We start from the raw sequence: 24,101 nt of genomic DNA on the forward strand, positions 1-24,101 counted from the left end.
GAGGCTTCCAGTGTTGCCTCCTAACCTTACCCTGCCTAAGGACGGTGCAGGTGTTGTCCCTACGCCCCCACACGTCGTGCGCCCCAGACTGGGGGCCTGAAAAGATGGGCGTGTGCAGGGGGCGATGAGGGAGTCATAGCTAAGACTTCGCAACAGGCTTTCTAGAAGATGCTATGCCATTCCCGTTTTATGCTGCACAGGGTAAGGAGGGTGGTACCCCTAGTGGTGAATCATCAGAATTGGAGGTGGAAGGAATGGGAAGAGGGATGGAGTCAAGAGAAGGCTTCTTACCTCTGGCACGCTGCAACAGGGACCAAATCAAAGGAGAATATTAAAGCAGCACGTCCCTAAATCTTGAAAGGGGTAGAGGATGTGGACACTCCTGTCTTTGGTGTTGCTCTGTGCACCAGGCTCAGCTGTTGTCAGTGTTTCCTGACTTCTCTCAACCTTTTCTTCTGTTTGCCCATAGGCCTGCTTTAAGGCTGGTCGGTTCTTCAGCAAAACAAGAGGAGGAGACAGGCTCCGGCTCAGATCTCTGGAGGCTGGTGAGAAGGGGGGCAATGCAGGGCACAGCTCCTGACGAAGAGGGGCAGGTGACTTTGACCCAACTGGGTGTAGGACCGCAGAAACGTTTCCTTTGCTAGCTTTGCACATTGCCACAGCATTCCCTGTCTGTTTTCTGCTAGATATTTTATGAATGTTGGAGTAGGTGTAGGTTGGGCTGTGAGTGGGAGAAGACCTGGCAGCAGGAGACAGGACCCTTGGGAGGAATGAGACCGTTCAACTGAGGAAGAGAGAGATTTGCGTTGGCCAGGGTGCATGCCTGTCTCCTGAGCACTCAGACTCCATTCTCTCCTGTATGTTTGTCTGTAGGACCCCTGCAGTCGGCTGTAGGGCTTCATACCACCTGAACAAAGAAAGGAGTGGAAATTGCATCACACCAGTGCAGGTTTGTATGGATGTGGGTTCACCTTTGGGTGGAGTAGTGGAGACCAGCTGGGTGATTAGGGTCGCATCGTGGGGCTTCTGTGCCCCTCCATTGTCATCCCCATGCCTGTTTTGTAGCAGGCAAGAGGGACAGAGAGACTTCCCCGTAGCTTAGTTTTTCTGCCTAGCTCTCAGCACCGGTCTCTGCATGAGGCAACACAATTGAATGAGAGATTCAGTACCCATTTTGTTGTCTTTCCCTAGGTCCACCTCCAGTGACTGCTCTGGTGGTACTGAAGTTTCTGCTGCCCACCACGTTCAACAGGTCTGCCTACAGCCAGGAGCCACTCAGCACTCCCCAGCCTGGTTGTGCCTCTTCTGCACTTTATCTGTATTATTGACTGAGATTGTGCTTGGGTAGGAGCCTGAGTAACTGCTGTATCGATTTTAAGACGTCTTCTCCACTTTATCTCCTGCATCATCAAAACAGAGTGTCAAGGTATAGACCTGTGATAGAACTCTTGTAGAGACTGAAATTGTGGTGCAGGTACTTAATTGAGCCTTCTCTGTTGCTTTTTACCATGACTGGGGCAGAAGTTGAGCATGGTGCCCAGGCCAAGCCTGAAAGAAAACCTGTGGAAGAGGGCATGGGAGGGACTGAACGAGAGAATGAAGTCCCTTTGGTGGTCAGACCCAAGGTTAGACCCCAGACCCAGGGAACTCCTGGAGCAAAGCCTAAAACTGAGTCCAAGTCTGTGCCTGGGGCAAGGCCTAAAACTGAGTCACTAGCAATGCCTGGGGCAAGACTCAAATCAGAGGCCTCAGAAATAGCTGGAGCAAGGCCCAAAACTGAGTCCCCAGTCATGGCTGGGGCAAGGCCCAAAAATGATGGGAGGGTAGTAGGTGGTGCACGTCCTAAGACTGAGGCCAAGGCAATCCCTGGGGCAAGGCCTAAAGATGATTCTCTGGCATGGTCACAGACTGAGTTTGGGGCTGAGGCATTATCTCAGTCAGATGGAGCATTCCAGTCTAATGCTGTCACCTGGCCACTGGTCAGTACTGATTCCGGGTCAGTTAGTAAATCGAAAGACTTGTCTATGGATGCAGAACTGGTCGATGTGGATGCTGAATCCTTTTCTGGCATTCAGGTCCAGACACTAGTCCAACCCTGGTTTGTACTAGGGCAGGAGACTAACGGGGGTTCTTGGTGCTATCCCACGCCCAGAACCAGAGAGCAAGTCTGTAATGAATCTGGATTTTGGTCAGCAGATGAGACCTCTGCCGTATCTTCTTTGTGGGCTGGAGAAGAGACTAGTGTCAGATCGTGGCCCAGGGAAGAAGCTAATACCAGGTCGAGGCACAGGGCTAAACATCAGACTAACCCCAGGTCCAGGCCCAGATCCAAGCAAGAGACCTATTTTGATTCTTGGTCTGGGTCTGAGGATGAGGCTAGCAACCCATTCTGCTTTTGGGCTGGGGAGAATACCAATAACTTGTTCAGGTCCAGAGTGAGAGAAGAGACAAATACCAGGTCCAAACTCAGAACAAAGAGAGAGGACTGTTTTGAATCTGAGTCTGAAGATGAGTTGTATAAGGAGTCTTGGTTTTTACCTGGAGAAGAGGCCAATAGTAGATTCAGGCCCAGAGAAAAAGAAGAGCCTAATGACATCTTGAAACCCAGGGCCCAGAATGATGTTAAAAACAGTGATAGAACTGAACAAGAGCCCAGGTATGAGGAAGAAGTCATTATTGGGTCCTGGTTCTGGGCAGAAAAAGAGGCCAATTTGGAGGCTGGAGCTTCAGCAATTTGTGACTCTGAGTCAGGGGCTGAGGAGGGGGCCATTGGTGGATCATTGTTCTGGACTGAAGAAAAGTCCAGTTTGGGGGCTCTGGCCAAAGAAGAGGCCAGACCTGAGTCTGAAGAAGAGGCCATATTTGGATCCTGGTTCTGGGATAGAGATGAGGCCTGCTTTGACCTGAATCCTAGTCCTGTATACAGGGTCAAATGCAGGTTTGGAGATTCAGTGGAGGAAGAACCTAAGGTATCATCCAGGCCCCAATCCTGGGATGAGGTCACTGTTCGATTCAAACGTCCTTGTCGTGTGTTTGGCTTCCCACCCTTAACCTCTTTTAGAATTCCTGAAGGGTCTTATGAAGCAGTTGAAACAAAGCCTAAGAACCTAGAACTTAGCTCAGAAGGGGACGAGGAAGATTTTTTGTTTGAACCTGATCAGCTTGAATCTGTGTTCCCATTTCAATATGATCCTTCCTACCGGTCAGTCCAAGAAATTCGTGAACATCTTAAGATCAAGGAGAGTGCAGACCCTGAGAATTGGGCTTGTAGCTGCATACAGTGTGAACTTAAAATTGGGGCTGGAGATTTTGAAGAACTCCTTCTATTAATGGACAGAATTCAGGACCCTTTTATTCAAGAAATCTCTAAAATTGCAATGGGTATGAGAAGTGCTTCTCAATTTACCCGAGATTTCATTCGGGATTCAGGCATTGTCTCTCTCATTGAAACGTTGCTGAATTATCCGTCCTCCCGTGTTAGGACAAGTTTCTTGGAAAACATGGTTCACATGGCTCCACCATATCCAAATCTAAATATGATTGAGACATTCATATGCCAAGTGTGTGAGGAAACCCTCTCTCATGGTGTGGATTCCCTTGAGCAGCTGACTGGAATAATGATGCTTAGACACCTCACTATGACTACTGACTATCACACACTGATTGCCAATTATATGTCTGGGTTTCTTTCCCTGTTAACCACAGGCAATGCAAGAACAAAGTTTCATATTCTGAAAATGATGTTGAACTTGTCTGAAAATCTTAAGGTGGCCAAAAAACTATTCAGTGCCAAAGCTCTGTCAGTATTCGTGGGTCTTTTTAACATAGAAGAGACAAATGCTAACATTCAGATTGTTATTAAAATGTTTCAGAATATCAGTAATATTATAAGAAGTGGGGCATTGGCCTTCATTGATGATGATTTCAGTCTTGAGCCACTTATTTCTGCATTCCATGAATTTGAGGAGTTGGCTAAGCAACTGCAAGTCCAAATAGACAATCAGAATGATCCTGAGGTGGGACAACAGAGTTAATGTGGTTAACCACCTGCTGCTGATCAGCCTTATGTTCCCAAAGAGCCGTGAATAGTGCTTTAGTGTTCACAGTCTGGTTTTATGTTGTAACTTATATTTTTAATGCTGCTGTTAACTTGTTGACCTCTTGTTTTAAGCTGGATCATTTTGTGGATGCCAAATGAATATTAGAACTGAAAACGTATTTGTTGATATTTGTCTTGCTGTGCAGATTGTGAAATTTTTTGGTGTTGACCTTCCAGTGAACTGAGTCATCTGAGTAAGCTACCCTGCCATTCACTGTTTAAATATGTGGTTCTCTACTTGAGTCTGTGTTTTCAATAAAGTTTGATGCTAAAATAGGCATAAATGACCCTTCTTCACTTTAAAAATGAGGTGTAGATACATTGTGCACACTTATAGCCACAAGTAATTGGTGTGATGAGTATATATGCTCATTAGAAAATCCCATTCTTAGATTTTAAAGGAGTGATTGCTGTGAACTGTAGTACTATAGGAATGCTTCAGAGAAGAGGCATCCACTTAAATTGGTTACCAAAGGATAGGAAAGGACAAGTCTTGCTTGAAAGTGGGCCATGGTGGTATGAAGAAAAGTGTGTAATTAGAAAGTATATTACAGTAGCATAAATATACCCAGTATGCTTGAAGTAGGTCGGAGTTTAGTGAGTGATACATTTGGAAAGTCAGAATGAAGTCCATTTAAGGGAACTAAGCAAGCCAGTTCTGCATATTTTACCATTCAAAGTACAGGTGTTGCATCAGTGCCACCTAGAGGGTTAAAGAAAAACTCCCATTAAATGGACTCGATAGGATTTCCCTTATGATCCTAGTTATGGAAATACCATGCATCCATTGAAATAATCATGTATAGGTTGATGTATTGACATGAAATGACATGGGCAGTATTACATTTAGTGAAACAGAAAAATATGGCATCTACGAACAATTAGACCCTATTTTTAAAATGTGTTTAACTACAATTTCTATGCAGCTTCAATGTCTTTCTAAATAATTTAATATATTCTGCAGTGCAGAATTAAATTTACATATAGTACTAAAATTTTTCTGAGATGGACATTGAGGAAATAAATATTTAATGTGCATACCTCTGGTGTCTCAAGTTCTGGGTGGGCATACTGGAAGGGCTACAGTTATATAAATGAATAAATTAAAGTGTTGTAAAAAAGAATTTTGAGATGAAGTCATTTAGAAAATTTGTAAATGGGTGAGATTTCAGAAAAAATTAGCTTTAAATGGAATGATTTAAAGAAAAACATTAACAAGTTTCTGCTAGTCTGTTGATGATACTATAATGGCAACTTTTTCACATGATTATTACATTCAAATAATCATAACATTTCCTTTTTAGATGGCAAAGTTCTGGAACTAGACAGGGATAATAGTTGTACAACACTGAAAATGTACTTAATGTCACTGAATTGTACAAAATGGTAAGTTTATGCTGAATGTATTTTATCACAATTAAAAAAATACCATACACCCAGGAGAATTTCAGAAGTCAGGGATAAAATTAAAGAGGAATTCCAAACTTGTGAGAAATACAAATATTTTTAGACCTGAGAACAATGTTATGTCTTTTTTTGTCTGAGGATGCTGTAAGTTTTTAAAATGATACAATTATGACTCATGTAAATTATAAGTGAACATTAAAGATTACCAACACAATGAACAACTAACATCAAGAAAAGAATTGGAGATAGGTGTCTATACAACATACAAAATATGAATGTATAATATATGTCAAATTTCACACTTAGGCAATTAAATGTTAGAATAATCTTGCTGAGTTAAATATCAAACTGGAATGTCTCACAGGGCAATATATTTTAACATTTAGTGTTGTATAAACACTAAATGGACAAATAATTTACAGATTACAAGTTAAAATCAGCCACTACCTGGATGGAAAATAAATTAGTAGAAAGTGAGCCCAGCAGTGCCCTAAAATACCCAGTAATCTGTGTTGACTTCCCTCAAATACTGTGTCATTTTCCTGATGGTGCAATGTGAGTTTTTTCTACCTGAGTCTACTATATGAAGGTTAAATGAAGTAGGGCAAAGTGGACGTTTAGATTCCCTTTACAAATCACCAGTGTTAACAGTGGGCATCCTGGTGGAGGAAATTTAATTTGACTGTTTTGCTTATTGATATTTTTCACAGCAGATCATGTGTGTGAAGATTCTGCAGTCCAACCTGCAGGGCAGCTGGTACAGCCTAGATCACTCTGCCATCGTATGAGACTGAAACTGATGGTGGGTGATGTGACTAGGCACTCGCTTGGGCTGCAGAAAGGTGTATTTACCTGTATGGAGAAGGGACAGGACAGACATACCTGACAATTGAGACAGGTGGATAGAGTGGCAGGATGTTCAGGTGAGTAGGTATCCCTACATGCTACATTAGCTTGAAAACTGATTTTTTAGGTGACCAGAATTTCAGCGTTCTTTAGTAAAGAAAACCACCTCAGGCAATTGCAGTTGTCTTAGCCAGGTCTATCTTTTGTCCAGGAGCTTGAGAACTGGGCAGCTATCCTGAGGGAAACATTCGTGCAGAGAATCAACGGTTGCTATGGAAGGAGGTGGGTATGAGGCTGGGAAATGCCATCCCTAGGACATGGCCGCTGAGATTAGATGCTGGTGCTTAAAGTGCCTTGGGCATTCACACTTCCTCTTGCCATATAAACAGCCTCAGCTTTTATCGCTAAGCTTCCCATTTACCTCTGTGGTTCTGTGTGTTGGGGAGAGGATATGAATGGTGTAGGCATCAGGACCCCAGAGTGGGGAAATGGTGAAGTGACACATTGTGAACTCCTATGGCTCTGGATCTGGAATGGCGGGGGTAGAGATGGTAACCACTCTCCCATCCTATAGGCAGTCTCTATTGTTTGTCTTCCTTAATGAGAGTGTGCAGGCGGTAGAGATGGCTGAGACTGGCTCAAATCTGAGGGAAGGATGGTGGGATGAGAGGGGAACTCATGCTCTAGTGTTTCTGCTGGCTAACTATGCAGCTAGTTAACCTCAACTTGTGCAGATGTAGGGAAGGGAAGAGGAGACACGCAAGAGGAGAGAACCTAGATGCTTTGGGATTTTTATGTAGGATTTTTCGTTGCCATATTACAACCTTCTCAAGCCTTAAGAGGGTTCTTGGATGTCAGTGCCTTGCAGCAGCTCCCTCCCATTTAGGAACACAGAGTTGCTGAATCATGTGAAGCTACCTGCTCCTGCTGTTGTGTGCCAGATAGGAGGGTCTTTCTGTGCCCACTTACAGAAAGTGCTTCATGGATAACCTTACAGATTCCCCTCTGCATACCCCTATATGCCCTTATGTTTCGCTCTCACCCCACTTCTCTTCCTTTGGTCCCATCTTAGCAGCTTCTTCATAGATTTTTGTGCTCTTTCTGAGCCCTCCCAGGCATCCCAAGTAACAAGTAGAAGAGAACTTTTATTCACAGCACTTCTGACACAGAGCATGTGGGGAGTTTGTACCAAGTAATTCTCAGAGGGCATCAGCTAGGTGTCTTATATTGATTTCAATTCTGACACTGGGACAGTAAGGCTAAAACTCGCTGAGAAAGAGGAATGACAAGATCCTAGAACACTTGCACCGAACAGTTCCCAAAGCCCTGCACATGAACTTCTTATGAAAACTTGAGTGGGTTTTTGGTAGGATGGCCTACACCCGAGGAGCCTGAAGACTGGGTAATACAAAAAGGACAGTCCACATGAAGTTTTTGGCACTGTGTTCACTCTTGCATGGTAGCTCACTCTCACAGTGTAGGGTGTACTTCTTTCCTACTTTTACTTGGCCCAAACTCTGCAGAACCTGTTTCTCTTCTTATATTTAGTAACACTTAACTACCATTTGTGGGCATCTTGATCACTTCTGTGCTCAGGACAGAAAGAACCTAGAAAACACCTCCACAAGGAGACTCTAACTCTCCCAACCAGGCAAAACCACTACCCATAGGGCAGACGCAGCACATTAGGGATTCAGTCCCACAGGTTTATCACTCACTGTAGATAATGATCAGAAGTAGTGAATCTTTAGGTCACTTACACTTCTGACTTGGTTACTAATCTAGACTTCCAGCAACCCTCCTAAGCTTCAATAATTGTTCCAAAGGCTGATAGTAATTAGGTAAACACTTTACATACTATTACTGGTCATTATAAAAGATAAATGGTGTAGGTGAAAGCAGATGGTCCTACATAGGGCAAGGTCTGCAATAGTTCCAACTGTAGGACCTGCTGTCTGTGGAGTTGGGATGGTCTACCTTCTGAGCAAATGAGTACATTCATCAACCCAGAATCTTTCCCACTCCATCACTTAGGGTTTTTTATAGAATTTTCATTACGTAAGTATGATTGATTAAATCATTGGCCATTGGTGATTGACTTAATCTGCTGCTTCTCTCCTGTCCCTGAAGGACATGGGGTGGCACAAAGACTCCAAACCCTCTAATCATGCCTTGGTCTTTCTGATGACCGGACTGATCTTGAAGCTACCTAGGGGACCCAGTCACCAGGCATTACATTAGCATACAGATCTTTTCACTGCAGAGATTCCAAAGGCCCAAAGTCCTTAGAAGTTCTTGTGTTGGAAACCAGGAAACTAAAACCAGGTAGTATGACAAAGGATGTTCCTAGTATACCTATTACTAAGGAAGTACGAGTTTTAGGAGCCCTATGGCAGGAGCTGGGAACAATGATCTCTGCCTCTTTTGCTATTTTATTTTTATTTTTTGATACATGATAGTTCTACATATTTATGACACACAGTGGTAAATATATATATATATATATATGTATATATATGTATATATAAAAATTATGGTAGGTAATCAATATTTCTATCTCTTCAAGCATTTCTTTGGTATTTTCTGCCCTCTACTCCAAAGTTCTGGTATTATAAGCATCAGGACCAATGTTCACTTTCTGGGTTTTTCATTCAAGTTCTGTTGTCTCTTGTCTGTCTTCTAAAGTTTGACAAAAAGAGAAGATCTCAAGCATGGTGTAACATAATAAAGAAAATATCCAATCTTCCTGGTACATGACACGGAACTTCAAAAATCTTTGAAATATCCTTGAGTGATAGGAGTTTCTTTCCCATGCTAATGAAATGACTTATGCTAGACTCCTAGGTAACTTCTGGATGTGAGCTGGTTATCAGAAGAAAAGATCGTGTGATTAGAAGGTTGGAACTTTGGGCCAGCCCAACCTCCAAGGGGGATAGTGGGACTGAGTATTGAGTTCAGTCACATAGCCAATGACTTAATAAATCATAGCTAAGTAATGAAGTCTCTCATAAAAACTCTGAACCTGAAAGCTAAGTGGAACTTTCTGATTGGTACACACACAGTTGTCCAGGGAAAGTGGTGTGCTCTAACTCTACAGGTAGAAAGCATGGAAACTGGGGCTAGGACCCTTCCACACTATGTCCTACATATACCTTTATAATAAAACCATAAACTAAGCATAATAGCTTTCCTGAATTCTTTGATTTGTGCTAGTGAATTATGAGCCCTGATGATGTGGGAACCCTTATACTGGTAAATCAGAAGTATGGGTGACGGCCTACGAAATGTTTTTAAATCTGAGAGCAGTAATTTTGATAATGGTGCCTTAAATCTGTAGAGTCTGATACTAACTATGGGTAATTGGTGTCAAAGAATTGATGTCAGAGCAGTGGTGTCATTGTAGTTTTAACAACCATCTCCAAATTAATACATGTAACGTCTACCTCTGATCCTATGTACCATACATCAAGTTAAAATGAAGGACACAGAGCCTACCAAAGTATTGTGTATAAAGAAGCAGTATTATGTCTTTGTGCTGTGTACTTACAATTTAGATGTTTTTAAAGTCTGTCTTTCTATTGTCTGTCTGTCATCTATCTGTCTGTCTGTCTACCTACCTACCTATCTATCTATCCTTGTCATCATACTTTCACCATGAAGTTTCTGTTGTATGTGAGTACTGGATTTGTATTTGGGAAACTTCAAACTGTGGCCTGGTCAGATAGTTCTAAGTTTCGTATATACTTTGAAGCAGATATTTACCCAGTTCATGCCTCTAGAATTATTCAGTCTCAGTAAAAAAAAAAACCCAAAAAACAAACAGTATGAGTAGTGTTTGTGTGTGTTCACGCACGCACGTATGTGTCTATGCGTGCATATGTGTGCAAGTAAAAAGATAATTGTGTTCTAATTACTCCTCATGTAGGACTTGTAGGGAAAGGGTCGCTTAATTTTTCCTAGGATATGTTCAAAATAAAAATCTCATCACTCACCAAGGCCTTTCTTCCCCCTTTTTGGATAAATATTATAAGTGTAATAAATACATCAGGGCCAGTTCAGATGTCATCTGATATAAAATGTTGCTGCCTGAGGGTAAAATTAGAGAGGATTTGTCTTCTTGCTACTCATGAAAGAAAGGTATCTTCCAACAGCATGTGGACTGTTATCACCCACTGACCCTTGACTCTGCTCTCAATTTCAGAGAGCAGCCTTCATTGGTATCTCATCTATAAAGTATAACCAGATTCCCTGTCAAGATTTGCAAGGCCTTGTGCCCTTCCATACAGTTCTGTCTTTCCATCTCCTTCCAACATAGTCTTCTAAGTCAAGGCCAATACTATAATGACATAATAATTTTAAGCAGACATTTACTCTCAGCTGCCTCATCTTATTATAGGCCTTGCTTCACTGCCTGCACCCAAGCCATACCAGACTGTCCATTTCCCAAATATATGGGGTGTTTACTATTTCTTTGCCTTTTTTATGCTCCCCACACAATTTGCAGTATTATTACAATTTATTTTTCTGCCAAGGAGAAACATATTCCTCTTTTAGGCTCAGATAAAATGGCACAGTCTGTGTAAAATCTTTCTGATACTGTCATTCTTAAACCTTGCCCCTTGACAGGAAGCAATTCCTGCATCTAGTGCTTCCCATTATTTTATTTATCCTTATTTTATTATTTTAGCAATCCCCTTTCCTTCTCTTTCCCATGTGCCTGGAACCAAACTCAGGGCTTCATGCATGCCACAGAAGCAGTTTACCACTGAGCAACACCTCTAACCCCTTATTTTAGCACTTGTTTCTTTACATCATATATTGAAAGCTTATTGAATAACACAGCTAGTGTTGTGGGCCAGGTAGCATAGAGAAGGAAGCTTGGATTCTGGAAATATGATACAAATCAATCTGCATGACTTCCAAGCCTAAGATTTTTACTATTTCAGATGGGGAGAGGGAAATGGCAGAGCAGTGACTGCCAGCAACCAATTTCTCCAGGACAAAGTATCTAGAGTCTGGGAAACAAAAGCTTGGAGAGAACTGACGTGAGTGTTGGGTACACAGCAACCACGAGGGAACTGACAGAGGAAAAAAAATAAAATTAAGTGATACAGAAGAAATAGACCACTGCTGTAGAAGGGAGACCAGGTGGCATTGAGAACACTGGCTCAGTAACTGCCAGCTGGGAGCCAAAGTGAAAATAGTAACTTTTCTGCCCACAGAAAAACAGAGACCTGCACCAAGATCAGGGGGAACTTACGCAGTTGGAGACAGCAGAAAGAATGGGAGACACTGCTTCTTGAGAGGCTCTCCAGAGTCAACAGCTGGTGAATGACTATGGAACAAGCACCCAAGGACACAGTCCCATGGAGCAGAAGCTGGTAGGTTTGCCATTATAGGAAAGGGCTGGGTGTTTGAGCCTAAGTCCCAGAACAGTTCCACAGTTGCTTCACACAGCGAAGTTCCCGGAGTGGGTAAGGGAAGGATGTCACAGGAGACTGCCAGCAGGTGGAAGGTAGACTGGCGGGAGTCCATTGAGGCAGGGACTGGTGATCACAGACTTGTATCCTACTGTCAGAAGCCAGTACCACCTGAAATACCAGGGCTGTAAGCTCACGTTAGCACCTTGTTCCCACTGCAAGCAGATCTCTATACTCAGCAGAGTTCTGGGCTCAGACTGCCACCTTAAACTTCTAGTATGAACAAAGACACCTGCCCTGAGTTCTGCTTCATAACTCATCTGAGGAAAAAAGCCACGTGTCCAAAACAATAGAAAATTTTCTTTTAGTATTCTTTGATTGTATTATTTTAATTTTATTTCTTTATGTTTTTACTCTTCGATATTTTCCTTCTATTCATTTTCCCCCACATATTTATTCCATTATTTTACACTTTTTTTCTTTTGTGAGAATATCTGTGTATGTGTTCTTTGCCTACTGTTACTTTTTTTTTCTCCCATTAGTTAATAGAGGGTAAGGGAATTCTCCCCTGTTCACTTATATCCTTTCCTGCTTTTACCCATATCTCTTCACTTGACCTCTTTCTCCTGTGTTTTTTTCATTGTCAGTTTTACTTTTCTCTCCCTTCTACCTTTACAGTTGACTCCCTTAAATTTTTTCTGTAATATTCATACCAATTATAGAATCTTATCCCATTCCCATTTCCCACTACCGAGTTTGTACAGTTTGCTCTGTTGTACCTTTTTAAATATATAAACACATACCCTTCACATCAGTAGGACTTTTTGATCCATTCCTATTTCCTTCTCATACCACAGAGCAGAGGACTTTTTTTTTTTTTCCTTTTTTTTCTTCTCTCCTCTGGGATTACACAGTCCCCCAACCTCCTGATCTTTAGGTAACTGATTCTATAAAACTACTGTTCAATGCTGTTGTTCACCAGGAGGAGAGACACAGCCATCACATTTACAACACATTAACTGTGAGTCAAGACTTGGGTTATAGTGCTTACATGATAGCTATGGATATCTTCTCTGGGCTAAAGGGAGACCCAAAACAGGGGTCTTATGGTGTGTTGCTTCTCAACTAGCCCTGATAGATTCCACTGCGGTGGACTAAACTGTTACTGCTGTAGATCAGTTGATTTCATTGGAATAATCCTGACTTAGTAGACAATTGAATGCCAGTGAACTTGCCTGCCAAACCCACCATCACATCCAAGGAGAGGGACAGCAAGAGTCCCCAACCCAAGAACTCAAGACTTGATTAGACTGTAAGAATGCATGCAACCTAGCAGAAAGAGGTCCTGAGTCTGGAGTATCTAATCTGTGTTTCAATCAGACATCTGATTGGTTTAAGTTTTTGTGTTTTATTTAGTAACATGCTGCTATGTTATGTTCTTTTATGATTTTATGTGTTTATTAGGTTGCTAGTCATGTTTATTTGTCCGTTGGGTATGATTTAAAAGATGTCTAGGTGTTAGCCTTCTCTCAACTCTTTATATAGTTTCCTCTGCTCAAGCCCTGAAACAATATTATTTGCATATTCCTATATTCTTTTTTCCAAACATGGAAACTTCTCTTCCCAAGTTCTTAAATTCATCATACTTAGATCACTCACAGTCACTCCTGTCTGTGCTAGTGTAATCCTTGATCCTTCCCAACCTAAGCTTGTGGCTTTTCCACATGTTACCTGTTCTACTGTCCTTCCTATCAGCAACTTCTGGTAACCACATACCTTTTCTTAACCAAAAAGTGAACCCCCTTTCTCCCATATCTTATCCTTGCCCATACAAAATGTCATCTGAAAACCCACAATACTAAACATTCAACTCAACTAAAAGTACTCCAAAATAGTTGGAAACCTTATCAATTTTTTCTTCTCATCTATTACTATCCTCTCCTTCAATCCTCCCTCTTAGTGCCTAACACTACTCATTATTCCACCTCGCATTCTCCCAGCTCCAACTCACCTACCTTACTGCAGAGCAACCACAAATAATAAATTGTCAGTGTGCAAAGAGCTAGATAAAGGAGGGAAGAATAACTGAAAAGACTATCATATAGAAGTGCTGTAAGATTGAATCTGTGGATGCTATTATAAATAGGAGCAATTATTTTCACAAAACATAGGGACAGACTCACTCTCACTTAAAGTGAATAACAGGAGTAAATACTAGCACTAAATACACAAAGTTGAAATTTATTCATGGAGAGGCAATATCATACTAAAAATCTCCAGATGAACAGCAAACACTCATCATGTCTTTAGTCTCCAACCTGCAGTAACCTCCTCAAAATAAGGGGAGGAGAAAACGGGGCCATATATAATTTTAAAAGATAGATATAGATATAAATATAGATATAGATACAAATAGGAGAATTTGGAAACAAGGAAAGAGAAGATCTCCAAGACCCTCCTAACTCTCCCAAGAGAAAGCAAATAGTTACAAAGGGGGAGGATAACAAATAACAGCAGAAATCTGTAAAAAGTTGTTAGAAGAACAGCAGGGCGTGGTGGCACATGCCTGTAATCCCAGCACTCGGGAGGCTGAGGCAGGAGGATCTTTTCAAGTTCGAGACCAGCCTAGGCTACAAAGTGAGCTCAAGGCCAGCCTGAGCTGCATATCAAGACCTTGTCTCAAAAAAACTAAAAAAAAAAAGTTGTTAGAAGGGATAAAGAAAATAGATGAGTTCAAATGGGAAATGTATCAAAAGTTCACAGCAATTATACTCAATATAGCCATGGTAAATTTTAGTGAAACAGGTGAAAACCTGGCGAAGCTACTCAAAGCAGTTCTAAATTTGAAGGACATAATCAACAAGGACATGGAATCCTCAAAAAGATGTCAGATAAGTAATTGCAATAAAAATAGTATTGAATTCATATATTGCACAAATGACCAATGTGAAGACAATAGTCTCTGATATTGAGGACAAAATACTGAACTATAATACAGACTTCAAGGAAATCAAAAAGAGAATCAGAGAACATGAGAAGACTATCCAGTAGCTACTAGATGACAACTAAAAGAGCAGTTTCAGGCAAAGGAGTTCACCAAGGCATATCCTTATTAAATTCACATATATCTAGAAAAAGAACAGAATTTTAAGGGCAGTCAGAGAAAAACAAAAAATCACCTACAAAGATAAACAAAATAAAATCATGGCACACTTCTCAGCACAAACCCTGAAGGCCAGAAATGCTTGGGGTGAAATATTTCAATACCTAAGAGCAAATAACGTCCAACCCAGATTAACATACTCAGCAAAGCTATCCATCAAAACAGATGGAGAAATAAGATACTTCCATGAAAAACGATCAGCTCAGAAAATACATGTGTGCTAAACCAGCTGTAGAGGAAATGCATAAGAGTATTGAGAAAGCAATGAATTGGACACAGCTAAAATCCCAGAGAAAACTTGTGAGGTCATTGGATAAACAGCAACAAAAAACATTGGGAAAAGTAAAACAAACAATACACCAACAGATAAGGGAGGCAATAAGAGTATCCAACACATCTCAGTAATATCTCTCAATGTTGATGGACTCAACTCTTGAATCAAAAGATACAGACTGGCACACCGGATCAAAACTAATCCAGTAATCTTTTCCATTCAAGAAACTCAAAAAGATATTCATAGACTAAAAATTAAAGGATGGAAAACATTTCATGCACCAGGAACCTGAAAACGAACATGGATAGCAATTCTAACATCATACACATGGTAAACAGAAAATTTAAAAAGCAGGAGAAAACACAAATGATATAAAAAACCTGTTCACAGAAGTAATGGCAGAAATGTTCCCAAGCATAGAAAAAGGAATTTGACATACAGTAACTGAGGCATATAGAACCCAGATTAGCCATGACCAAAAAAATCTGCACAAAGGCATATAATGGTAAAGATTCCAGAAATTCAGCACAAGAACAGAATACTAAAAACTGTTAGTGAAAAGAAATAAATCAGCTATAAGAAATAGACCATCAGAATCACAGCAGACTTCTCAACACAGACCCTTAAGGAGAGCTTGGAATGAAGTATTTAATATCCTAAAAGAAGAAAACCTCCAACCAAGATTGTTGTATCGCACAAAACATTCCTTCAAAATTGATGGAGAAGTAAGATACTGTCATGATAGAGAATACCTTAAGATACTCAGGACCACAAAACCAGCACTCCAAAGTGCTCTGAAGGATATTCTAGAAAGAAATAATGAAGACAATTCCATGAATACCAATATAGAGAATTTACCAGGCAAGGCAAGCCATCAAACAGAGGGGAAAGAAAGGGAACCAACAACAGGAAAATTATATGACAGCAGTAAGTCAATACATATCAGTCATAACCACCAAAGTAAATGGTCTCAATTCATCAGTCAAAAGAAACATGTTGGCAAAATGGATCAAGACCCAACATGTGTCAGTGTGCTGCCACAGCCACCTGTCCACACTGGAGGAGGGTAGGGAGGGTACCACATGCTTAGGCTCTAGACCAGAGTGCCACACAGTGTTCTGAAGAGAATTCTGATTTAATGGTGGAATAAGAAAAGTTCTGCCACTGTTTTAAAAGACCCATGGTGTATATACTTTATGGAAATTTTGATGGTGACACAGTGAGTGCCAGGAGCTCAGGTCTTCCAGGACATAGTGTCTAAAATCTGGAGGGCAATAGTGTGGAGAGGAACCAAAGTGAGGGCAGGATACATGAGAATAAAAGGGAACTTAGGAGAAGAAAATAAGATTAGGCAATATAGAGGTGCTTCATGCTGCAGAGAAGAAACCATGGTGTATGGAATGGCAGTTGGCAGGCTGCCAGCTGGAAGGCACAAGGAAAGTGGTTACTTCCCCACTTACAGAGAATTGCACCAGGATCAGGAATCTTATGCATTTGGAGACAGTGGGAAGAATGTAAGTCTCAGATTCCTAAGCAACCTTCCAGTGATAACAGATGGTGCATGTTAATGTAAGTGCCCCACAGTATAGCTATGTAGTGCAGGTCTGGGCCCAGAAGACATTTTGGGGAATGGCTAAGTGTTTATACCTCAGCCCCAGAGCAATCCTCTGGTGGCTTCATACTGCCAAGTCCCCAGAGTTGAGGGAAAGAGTCACTGGAGACTGCCAGCAGTTAAAAATCAAGGCATGAAGAAAATAGAAGAATTGAAACAGGAAATGAACCAAAATTTACAGCAAAGACACAAAATATGCCAATGGTGAATTTTGGAGAAACAAGTAAAAAACTGGCCCAGCTAACCAAAACAGTTCAAACTTTGACAGATTCCACAAGGATTTAGAATCTTCAAAAAGATATCACGAAGAAATACCTGAAATAAAAAACAGTATAGAATTCATACATACGAGAAATTATCAATGTGAAGATAGAATGTCTGATATTGAAAAATTCAAAATACTGCATTATAATAAAGAGCTCAAAGAAGAAAAAAAAAAAAAACAAGGTAAGACTACCCAGCAGCTACTAGATGACCACAAAAAGACCAACCTAAGGCTAATCAGAGTTAGAGAAAATCTCGAGGATGGAACAGATGAACTCAACAACATACAGAAATTATGAAAGGAACTTCCCCAAATAAAAAAAGGATTTTAAAATACAGGTAAGCTGATACAACTCAAAACAACTATGATAAAGAGAAAAGTTCACTAAGGAATATCCTCATTAAATTTTCAGTATCCAGCAAAAAGCCAAAATTTTAAATGCGTCCAGAAAAAAAATTTTCACATATTAAACAATTTAGAATCACCTCAGTTTTCTCAGTACAAACCATAAAGCTCCGAGGAATTTAGAGTGAAGTAGTTCAAGCCTAAAGATCAAATAACTTCCAACCCAGATGAACTTACCCAGCAACGCTATCCTTCAAAATAGATGGAGAAATAAGATATTTTCAGGAAAAAGGCCATCTCAGAAGATATATGAATACTAAACCAGCTTTGCAGAACATATGCAAGATTATTCTTGATAGACACAATGAAGTGGACACAGCTGAAAACACAGAGGAAAGTAGTGAGGTTAATCGATAAACATCAAGAAGAAACTTTAGGAAAAGTGAAACAAATGCTGTCACAACAAATATAAAGACAATAAGACTAAATAACGAACACATCTCAATAATATCCCTGAATGTTAATAGCCTCAGCTATTGAATTAAAAGACACAGACAGGTAGACTGGATCAAAAAAGTGAATCCAGCATTTTATTGCATTCAACAAACTCATCTAATCCAAAAAAGATATTCATAGACTAAATATTAAAGGATGGTGAATAATATTTCATGCTCCAGGACCTGGAAACAAGCAGGGGTAGCAATTCTCATATTAGAGATAATAAAGTGGATTAGAAGGGACAAAGGTTACTACATGCTAATGAAAGAAACTATGTAATAAGAAGAGGTAATATTGATAAACATTTATGCACAGAATACTAGAGGCTTATCTTCAAATAATAAATATTGGTGAAATTGAAAGATCAAATAATATTAGCATAATCATACTCGGGAATTTTAACAGCCTGCTTTCACAAAGAGACACCTCAAGCAAACAAAAACAACCAATAAAGGAACTTCAGAGTTTAACCACACCCTTAAACATATATACTTAATAGATATATACAGAATATTCCATCCATCCACAACACCGTATACATTCTGTTCAGCAGCACATAATACTTTTTCCAAAGTAGATCACATACTAATCCACAAAAAAATATTTAAGTAAATACAAAACAATTGAAATTACCCAATGCATTCTATTCGATCAGTGTGCAATGACAGTAGAAATCAATGATGGAAGACTGTTATGAAAAGGCAAAAGCTCTGGGAAAATTAACAGCATACTCATAAATAAGCACAGAATAAATCAAAGAAGAAAAAAAACATTCTGGGACTTAATGAAAATTACCATGCAACTGAATAAATTTTGGGACACTTCATAAGCTTTCAAGAGGAAAATTCATTCCAATAAGTGCTCACATTAGGAAAACAGAGCAAACCCAAATAACTAACCTTATGAGAAATCTTCAGATTCTTGAGAAATGGAATTTCAATATGACTGAATACAGGAGGAGTCACATTGGAGCTACTTAGAGAAAATCAACTAAAAACACAGGTGACTGAAAGAAAGTGAGTGATACATGTCCTGATGCCAAATCAATCTGAAATAAGAGACTTGATGATCAAATGAAACATAGGCATAGGACTTTATAAAGCAGTTATCCAACACACAGGGTTGCCTTTGAGTCTCCCACCTTGGGGGAGCAAGACTACTATTGGGGAAGCTTCCCAAAAACTTACTGACTGAAATAATGCGGTTACAGTGATATATGTGCACCCATGTTTATAGCAGCACAGTTTGTAATAGCTAAATCATAGAAACAACCCAAATGCCTATCAACTGACGACTGGATATAAAAGCTGTGGGTTTTTTTTATAAAAGGGAGTAATACACAGCCATAAAGAAGGATAAACTTGAGGCATTTATAGCAAAATGGATGGACTTTGAGATCATACTCTTAAGTGAAATAAATCGGACACATCTCTGTAACTGTCACATTTTTTCTCTGGTGTGAGAAACTGAAAGTGTAAATAACAGTCAAAATGTGTAACACATATTGAGAAACAGGAGGTAATTGTTCAGAGGAAAGGGGAATTTTGGAGGGGTGGCAGAGAAAATTTAAACATGAGAAAAAGAGGATAAAATGGAAACAAAACTTTGTAAATAAGAAGGAATAAAGAGAGGGGAGAGAAATGAGAAAAAAAGGAACCAAGATATATCATATACAGGTATAAATTGCCTGTGAAGAATGTGAGCATTATGCATATCTAAATTGTACCAATAAGCCAAATTACTAAAAAAAATGAAATACTATGGTTAATTTAAACCAAACAGGGTAAGTTTGGGATGTAAGGCCCCTTGCATCTATTCCTTTCTCTAAAAAGAGGACAGTGCAGACTGGAAGCAAATATCACCAACATACACAGGGGCAAGTGACAAGGAAGCTGTTCCCTCTCCAGCATGCCACCAGTTTTTGGTTTTGTTTTGTTTTTATTTTGTTTTGTTTGCATGACCTGTAGTGGCAAACTAGAACCTCAAGTGATAAAAGGTTAGAGGTTGCAGTGGCAGTGGTGAGGGTAGTGAGAGGGATAGCATGACTTCTGCCCCAAGACCAACTGGCACAAGAGAAGAACATGGATTGTGGATGCAGAATTCAAGCAGCCTTGGGCTGGAAATCAGTATTTGTCTTACCTTGCAACCAGTGGCACAGACAGTCTTGGGTGCAAGGGAAAAGGATTGGGGGATCAGCACTCCCCTCACCCTGAGAACAGTGGGGAAACAACCTTAGGCACAGAGGGACAAGTAGTAGGAAGTCAGCACTCCCCAATTTGTGCCCTGTGACCAGCATATAGAGGAACTAGCAGTGTGAAACAGAGGAGGCTACACAAGGTCCAAGAGGGGTCAACTGTACAAAATACTGAGAGCACTCTCAGGCTGTCTCTCTTTGAGGGCACAACAGCAAATGGGAGAGCAGTCCTGAGACAATCAGGATAAGGAGACTTGGGCAGGCCATCTGGAAAGCTGCTGCCTGATGACTCTGGCCCCAGCTCTTATATATGGAGGCAAAGATTAGCACAGCACCCAGCACTAACCCTACTGTAAATTTAGTGGGGCTATGTAGCACAGATCAGGTCTTTACCTGGACACTACCACAAAACTGTGGGCAACAGAAGAACTTTTTTCTTGTTTCTCCTTGTTTATTACTTTGTTTCATTTTCCTTTGCTATCAGTTTTTTGGGGGGTGGGCGGTTGTGTCGGTTCTGACACTCATTGTTTTGTACTGTTCATGAAGTTTCTCTCTTTCCTCAACTTTTTTCAACATTCTTTGATATTTATATGTGAATGAACATTATCTCTTGTCTTTCTGGTTTGCATAGATACTCTTTTGCTTTCTCTTACATCCTTTATCTCCTGTCCTCTTCTCCACTTTCTCAAAGCTTGGGTAATCATTCTTTATAGTTCAGCCTTGCTTCTACTATATTTCTCTGCAGTTATTGCCCTGTTTTGCACTGTATCCCTCTTTTAGCCCCCCTTTCAGGTAAATTAAACCTACCAAAGGAAATTCACTGTAAATATGTTCCTGCTTTGTGTTGGATTTTGTTTTATAACTATAGATCTTGCTTTTATAGTTAACAGTAACAAGTTAACAGTTATCACACTAAGTTATTTTCTAGGCTGTGCTTGATGATATTGTTATTGCTAATTATACTATCTTACCTTGGCCAGTATGCCATACCTCATGTAACCAGTTTTTACTCCTTGTATGACAACATTGTGATTGTCTGGGGTCATGATCATCAGTATAGTCCAGGAACAAAGGATTGGGTGCTGAGCCCAATATATAGTAACTCCTCATCTTTAATAAATTAGGAAGGTAGGATCTTTGAACAGACACAAAGACCAATTTTCTAGAGAAATAGTCATTTCCTAAGTAAGCCTTGATACTAATGATGCAGCTACCTAACACAAGAAACATAAACGTATCAACAGAGAAAACAAATTCAAAAAATATAAAATGACAAGATAGAGCAAAATGCAACCCCAGACCTCCAGCCCAGCAAGGATAAACCCAAGGATCAATGAGATAGAGGAAGTGAGAAGCCACTGTAGCCTGAGTTTCCTGAAATGATTGCAGCAAAAGTAAAAAGAAAATAGATAAACAGAGCTATAGAGAAAATCAGATCAGAAATAATCTCTCAGATAAAAAAGAGATGACACTCAGAATGAAGGACTTGCTCAGTGAATACAGAGTAGACATAGGCAAAATAATGGAGGCACTTAGGAAAATGATGGAAACCATGAATGCCCAACTTAGGAAAGTAATGGAATCCAAGAAACAGATCCAAACAGATATCCAGGAGACATATATAGTGTATATTTCATTTGAATGAGGCAAAGTACAAAGAAAACGATAATAGATGAGTAGAAAGGGACAGAGGTACAGATTTCTTGCAATAGGGGAATAGTCCAAGAAAATAAGGGCCAGGGAAGAGGAGGGCAAGGGGAAATAAGTTGAATAAAGATATGCATGTACACAAACATAATATCCCCAATTAATGTAAACATTACATGCCATGTGTCTAGATGTCACCCCAAGCCTATTGCAGTCATAAGAGGAGCTTTTCCAGATGTGCCAGAATCTAGTGTGTGATTGATTTACTGAGCAATGCTAGGTGTAAGGGTGTTAGGATTAAGGGTGGGTGATCACTAAATCAGTCCACTGATTGTTTTGGAACCACCTTAATCCCCATAGCTTGGGTAAAATATTTGGGATAGAAAAAGGCTTGTTTATCTCTTGCTTGCTTTGCAACCTTCTGCCCACCATGAACTGTTTCTTCTCTGCAATGCCTGCCTGCCATCCACCCTGCCTTAGAGCCAGCTGATTATGGAACTAAACCTCTGCAAACTGTGAGCTAAATAACATTTTCCTCCTTTAACTTGGGGTGTCAGGTATTTTGTCTCAGCATCAAGAAAAGACTTCATAACATGAGCTAATATGAGAAATATCAACAAGTATAAAACAAGGGTTAGGGGAACTAGAGAAGGGGGAGAGGAAGGAAAAGGGAAGAGGATTGTAAACACCAAACAATCTGTAACATGTATATGTAACCACTTCCCAATATGATTGTAAACTGCATAAATTGCAAATATGTACTGATCAAAAGGAATTATTGTTATTATTTATTATGTCTTTTTATAAACTGTGATCTTTTGTAAGATTTTTTCTAGCTTATTTTCCTCTTTAATTAACAGATAAAAATGAATGTATTTATTGTATATAACATGATACTTTGAAATGTATATATATCTGAGTGGCTGAATGTAGTTTATTAACAAATACATGACTTCACATAGTTATCATTTTTGTAGAAAGCACTTAACATCCACTCTCTTTTTTACTTTTCAGAAATACAATACATCATAAACTGTAGCCACCTAGCTATACAATAGATCTATTGAATTTATTTCTTATGTATAACTACATATTCTTTGACCAATATCTCCTCAAGGCCCTCTCCCTGCTAGCCATTCTAGTTTCTTGAAATCACCATTCTTAATTTCTGAGATGAATGTTTTTAGATTCCACAAATGCGATAGTTAATCTTGATTGTCAACTTGATTGGATTGAGAAATGCCCAGTAAATTAGTAAAGCACACTTCTGGATGTGTCCATGAGAGTGTTTTCAGAGAAAATTGACATGTGGGACAGCAAACTGAGGAGAAAAACTGGCCCTGAATATGAGAGACACCATCCAGAAAAGTAGGGGTCTAGATGGAACAAAGGCAGAAAAAGAAGGAAACCTGCCAACCACTGGCCATTTCCCTCTTTCTTTGCTTCCTGGTCACCATGAGGTGAATAGATTTTCTGTGCCTTGATCTTCCACCATGATCTTCTCAGGCCCATAGAATTCAAACTAGCTAACCATGGACTGAAATCTTAGACACAATCAACCAAAATAATCCCTTCATCCCCTGAGTTGTTTATCTCAGATATTTTGTCATAAGAACAGAAAAATTTGTGATTATGGTATGCACTGTTTGTCTTTCTGTGCGTGGCTTACTTCACTTAACAAAATGCTCACCAGGTTCATTCATATTGTTGCAAGTGACAGTATTTTGTTCTTTTACTGACTGAATAGTATTCTAACATATATATGACATGTTTTCTTTTCTGTCCATCTGTTGGTGGATACTTTTGGTGATTCCATGTCTTGGCAGTTGTGAATAATGCTAAAATAAACATGGGAATGTAATTATCTCTTTAATTGATTAATGGAACTACTATTAGTAGTTAATGGAACTATTATTAACTGAAATAGTAGTTCTATTTTTAAAAACATTTTGAGGAACCACCATACTGGCTACACTAATTTCCATTCATTGAATGGAATTTCCATTGAATGTTTCCATTCAACACTGTGTGCATCCATTTTTTCCACATCCTCATCAACACTTAACTTTTGTCTTTTTGCATAAATAGTCATTTTAACTGGAGTGAAATAATATCTCAGTAGTTTCAGTTTGCATTTTCCTGAGGATTAATGATGTTGGGCATTTTTAATATACTTACTAGGCATTTGTATTTGTTCTGTTGTGAAATGTCTATTCAGGTCTTGTGCCCTTTTAACAAACCAAGTCATTTGTTTTTTTGCTGTGAGTTGCTTGTGCTCCTCATATATTTTGGATATTAACTTGTTAGATTTATAGTTTGCGGGGCTGGGGA

The 24,101-nt window shown here is 39.7% G+C and overlaps 2 protein-coding genes across 7 annotated transcripts in view; both read left to right on the plus strand.

The window, feature by feature from the left end:
• LOC106147374 (serine/arginine repetitive matrix protein 1-like) overlaps positions 1-949 on the plus strand; it is a gene marked incomplete in the record, with an annotated part of 12,289 nt that extends 11,340 nt beyond the window's left edge. The window contains 2 exon segments of the mRNA XM_013508518.1: positions 470-545; positions 874-949.
• Positions 950-1,195: 246 nt separating this feature from the next.
• Positions 1,196-24,101, plus strand: part of Gprasp2 (G protein-coupled receptor associated sorting protein 2) — a 30,245-nt gene continuing 7,339 nt past the window's right edge. For 3 of the 6 annotated variants that reach the window (XM_013508532.1, XM_013508534.1, XM_013508533.1), the window contains exons 1-5: positions 1,196-4,293; positions 5,404-5,485; positions 6,217-6,429; positions 6,564-6,634; positions 11,575-11,733. In XM_013508532.1, coding sequence (XP_013363986.1) covers positions 1,509-4,034 — 2,526 coding nt within the window. In that variant the 5' untranslated portion in view covers positions 1,196-1,508 and the 3' untranslated portion in view covers positions 4,035-4,293; positions 5,404-5,485; positions 6,217-6,429; positions 6,564-6,634; positions 11,575-11,733. The remainder of the gene's footprint in view (positions 4,294-5,403; positions 5,486-6,216; positions 6,430-6,563; positions 6,635-11,574; positions 11,734-24,101) is intronic. The other 3 variants (XR_001232250.1, XM_013508536.1, XM_013508535.1) reach the window with 3 other exon arrangements.

This window comes from Chinchilla lanigera, unplaced genomic scaffold (assembly GCF_000276665.1).
Source record: "Chinchilla lanigera isolate Chin_1 unplaced genomic scaffold, ChiLan1.0 scaffold00147, whole genome shotgun sequence".
Taxonomy (NCBI): domain Eukaryota; kingdom Metazoa; phylum Chordata; class Mammalia; order Rodentia; family Chinchillidae; genus Chinchilla; species Chinchilla lanigera.